The sequence below is a fragment of the Arachis ipaensis genome, chromosome B08 (assembly GCF_000816755.2).
Source record: "Arachis ipaensis cultivar K30076 chromosome B08, Araip1.1, whole genome shotgun sequence".
Classification (NCBI taxonomy): domain Eukaryota; kingdom Viridiplantae; phylum Streptophyta; class Magnoliopsida; order Fabales; family Fabaceae; genus Arachis; species Arachis ipaensis.
In genome coordinates, this window is record NC_029792.2 from 53,476,796 (window position 1) to 53,481,184 (window position 4,389).

Genomic DNA, 4,389 nt, shown 5'->3' on the forward strand with positions numbered 1-4,389 from the left:
AATTCAACTTATTCTGCTTCTAAGATATTCATTCGCACTTCAACATGAATGTGATGAACGTGACAATCATCATCATTCCCCCATGAATGCGTGCCTGACAACCACTTCCGTTCTACCTTCGCTTGAATGATTATCTCTTGTATCTCTTAATCAGAATCTTCGTGGTGTAAGCTAGATTGATGGTGGCATTAATGAGAATCCGAAAAGTCTAAACCTTGTCTGTGGTATTCCGAGTAGGATTCTGGGATTGAATGACTGTGACGAACTTCAAACTCGCGAGTGCTGGGCGTAGTGACAGACGCAAAAGGAGGGTGAATCCTATTCCAGTATGATCGAGAACCTCAGATGATTAGCCGTGCTGTGACAGAGCATTTGGACCATTTTCACAAGAAGATGGAATATAGCCATTGACAACGGTGATGCCCTTACATAAAGCCAGCCATGGAAAGGAGTAGGACTGATTGGATGAAGACAGTAGGAAAGTAGAAATTCAGAGGAAGGAAAGCATCTCTATACGCTTATCTGAAATTTTCACCAATGAATTACATAAGTATTTCTATCCTTATTTTATTATTTATTTTTGAAAACTCCAAAACTATTTTATTATCTGCCTGACTGAGATTTACAAGGTGACCATAGCTTGCTTCATACCAACAATCTCCGTGGGATCGACCCTTACTCACGTAAGGTTTATTACTTGGATGACCCAGTGCACTTGCTGGTTAGTTGTATCGAAGTTGTGAATGAAAAACAATTTATTAAGACGTGCGTACAGAGTTTTTGGCGCCGTTGCCTGAGATCACAATTTCGTGCACCACTTATATAACATCTTATACAAATATGCACTAATCTAACTACCCATTCCTCACTCTTTCACATACTCATGCATTTGCTTTTGATCATTACACACATGCATTGATTTGTCTCTAGGTCTTACTTTGGGGCATTTTGTCCCCTTTTATTGCTTCTCTTTTTCTTCTTTTTATATATTTTTTTTCTTTTTTTTTCTTTTCTTTTTCCTTTTTTCTTTGGGTCTCTTTTCTTTTTCTTTCCCCCTTTTTTCCTTTCTTTTAATCGATCACATGAGTATGTATCCCCCCCCCATTTTCCCACACTTGAATGGCACACCCACACTAGCCTAAGCTATTCAAGGATTCAAATAGGGACATTCATGGGTTTTCCACTTTTGGCTTGTGATGTGCTAAAATTAAGAATAAGTGGGTTAAGCGTAGGCTCAAAATTGGTTGCAAAGGTTGTTACAAGGTAAGGTCATTTGGGTAAGTGGCTAAGTGAATTGATGGCCTCAATCATCTACATGCATTCATACATATAAAAATGCACATATAGAGTCAAACAAATTAAGGATCACAATCATAGAGAGAGAACAACGCACACAAGAAGGGAAGTAAGTGGCTAAAAGATGTAGCCATGCGATTAGGCTCAAAACTCACTTGCTTGTTCTTGGCTCAAAATCCATGTTCCGAATTACATTCTTCAAACAAGCATAGCATCAAAAAAATTCTTTAAAATTGGTGAGTTTGCCCTAAAGTTCTAGCTTCCTAGGAAAGAAGTCATTACTCTAACCAAGTGGACTTATTAGGAGATAACTAACATGCAATGGATGTCAAATGCAATCTATCCTACTTAACAAAATAGATTCAAAATTTATTCGGGTGTTACCTATGAAGACCGATCAGCTGACCGACCTCCCCACACTTAGAAGTTGGCACGATCCTCCGTGCCTTGAGTGAGACGCAGTGGTTGATCGGCTTCCGAGTGTCAATCATCCTATCCATTATCACTATCTTCATTGTTGGTGCCGGTGGAAGTAGAGATTTTCGGTTCTTCCATAGGTGGTGCTAAGCAACTTAGAAGCTTCTTGACAAAAGTGTAACAGCTTTGGTTGCGCCGCTCATAACGATCGAGCTTCTTGTGGAGGTCTCCTATGCGTTGCATGGATGACTTTGGTGGTGCGGTTGAGGTGGTGGGAATGCTCATGCGGACGGCTAAGTTTGGTTCCTCGGTGTCCGTCAGAGGGTAAAGATATCTCCTGTTGGGAACAACGTCACCGTCTATCGGCTAAGTTTAGTTCGCAAAATCGGCGCGCGTGCGCATGGGCAAAAATTAACAAGGGCGCGGACGCGCATAGTGCGCGTGCGCGCGAAACGGTGAAGAGCATGTGTGCGCGTGAGCGCCAGGTGCGCTTGCGCGTGCATCTGAGTTGTGCGCCTAGCACAAATTGGGCACAACTTTGGCTCAACTCTCGGGAAAAAGTACTAGAAGATGAAACTTTTCAATCGACGCGGACGCGCACGGCGCGCTGGCGCGTCGACATGCATTTTGGTTAAGGTGCGCGTGCGCGCCAGGTGTGCATACGCGCGAGTCGAGTTAGGCCATTGGCATGATATTAGCCCAACTTGGGCATAACTCTCGGGAAAATGGCTCAGGAATGCATTTCGCATCATCTGTGCGAACGCGGCTAGTGCGCGTACACGCGCTTTTGTGCAAATGGCCATGGGCTCATACGTGCCAGGTGTGCGCACGCGCGAGGGGTGTTATTCCTGGGGCTTAAAATTGGCCCAGAATTTGCACAATTCTCTGGAAAATGGGCCAGGAGCTGTGAATGCGTAGGGGCGCGTACGCACATCCCCCCCCTTTTTTTTGAGACATGAAGAATGCCTAATTGTCATGAATTCAGTGGTTAAACAAGCCAAAGGGGTCAAAAACACCCAAAACTCAATGTAAAACCCAAAGATGGGGTATTCTTCTACCATAAAATCAATTCATCTTTTGAGAAACAATGCTAATCTTCATGAACAAGTTATCTAAGATATTCATAATCAAACCTAACCAAGACTATAGCTAATCAATCACAAAACAATGAAGAATTCAAGAGTTATATATAAAAGTGTAAAAAAGGATAGATCTCACCATGGTGGGGTGTCTCCCACCTAGCACTTTTGTTTAATGTCCTTAAGTTTGACTTGCACTAGCTCATTGCTCTTTACCAAGAGGTGTATCTTCCAAAAGGAATACCTCAATCTCCTTGTTGCTCTTCATTTGCTCACCATGATACAACTTGAGACGGTGCCCATTGACCTTGAAGATATCCGGACTTGAGGGATGGCGCAAATGGTAAACCCAATAGGGTTCCCATTTTGACCTTAGTTTTCCGAGCAACAATCTCAATCTAGAATTGTAAAGGAGGACTAGATCATCGACTTTAAATTCTTTACCTCTTATGTTCTTATCATACACGGCTTTCATTTTCTCCTTGTAAAGTTTGGAATTCTCATAAGCTTCAAGTTTCAAACATTCCAACTCTGCTAATTGTAGCTTCCTCTCAACTCCAGCTCCACCCAAACTTGGATTGCATTCTTTGACGGTCCAATATGCCTTGTACTCTATCTCCACCAGTAGGTGGCAAGCTTTGCCATACACCAACTGAAAGGGGCTCATGCCAATTGGCGTTTTGTATGCCGTTCGGTTGGCCCATAATGCATCAGTGAGCTTAGCACTCCAATCTTTCCTATTGGGTTTCACAATTCTTTCCAAGATGCGCTTAATCTCCCGATTGGAAACCTCAGCTTGGCCATTTGTTTGTCGGTGGTAGGCCGTGGCTACTTTATGCATGATGCCATATTTCTTCATTAGTCCTTCCATTCTCTTATTACAAAAATGTGAACCTTGGTCGCTCACGATTGCTCGTGGCGACCTAAATCTACAAATGATGTTATTTCTCACAAAGGAAAGGACCACATTAGCATCGTCCGTCCGGGTGGGTATTGCTTCCACCCATTTGGACACATAATCAATGACAAGTAGAATGTAGAGAAAACCATTAGAATTTGAGAATGGCCCTATGAAGTCTATTCCCCACACATCAAAAATCTCACAAAATAGCATGGTTTGTTGGGAAATTTCATCCTTCTTGGAGATATTGCCAAATCTAATGCATTGAGAATAAGATTTACAAAAATGAGAAGAATCCTTGAAAAGAGTTGGCCACCAAAATCCACAATCTAGAATTTTCCTTGCCGTTCTTTGGGGTCCAAAATGGCCCCCTCCTTCGGAGGAGTGACAAGCTTCCAAGATTGAGTAGATTTTGGTTTGTGGAATGCACCTCCGAATTACTTGATCTGCCCCACATCTCCAAAGGTATGGGTCATCCCATACATAGTATTTGGATTCACTTTTTAGCTTATCCCATTGATGTTTAGAGAGATTAGGAGGGAAGGAGCGAGATACCATGTAATTGGCGATTGGCGCATACCAAGGAATGGTTTTTGAGATTGCATGCAAGCCCTCAAAGGGAAAAGAATCATTAATAGGAGTGATATCGCCTTTAGTATGTTCAAGGCGACTTAACTGGTCCGCCACTAGGTTTTG

General features: G+C 42.5%; 1 protein-coding gene across 1 annotated transcript; it reads right to left on the reverse strand.

Annotated features, from left to right (window-relative positions):
* LOC107611041 lies at positions 1,789 to 3,459 on the reverse strand. The gene is made up of 2 exons (XM_016313007.1): positions 3,164 to 3,459; positions 1,789 to 2,050 (listed from the first exon to the last, which is right to left on the reverse strand). The coding sequence occupies exons 1-2, from the start codon at positions 3,457 to 3,459 to the stop codon at positions 1,789 to 1,791; spliced, it is 558 nt and encodes a 185-aa protein (XP_016168493.1).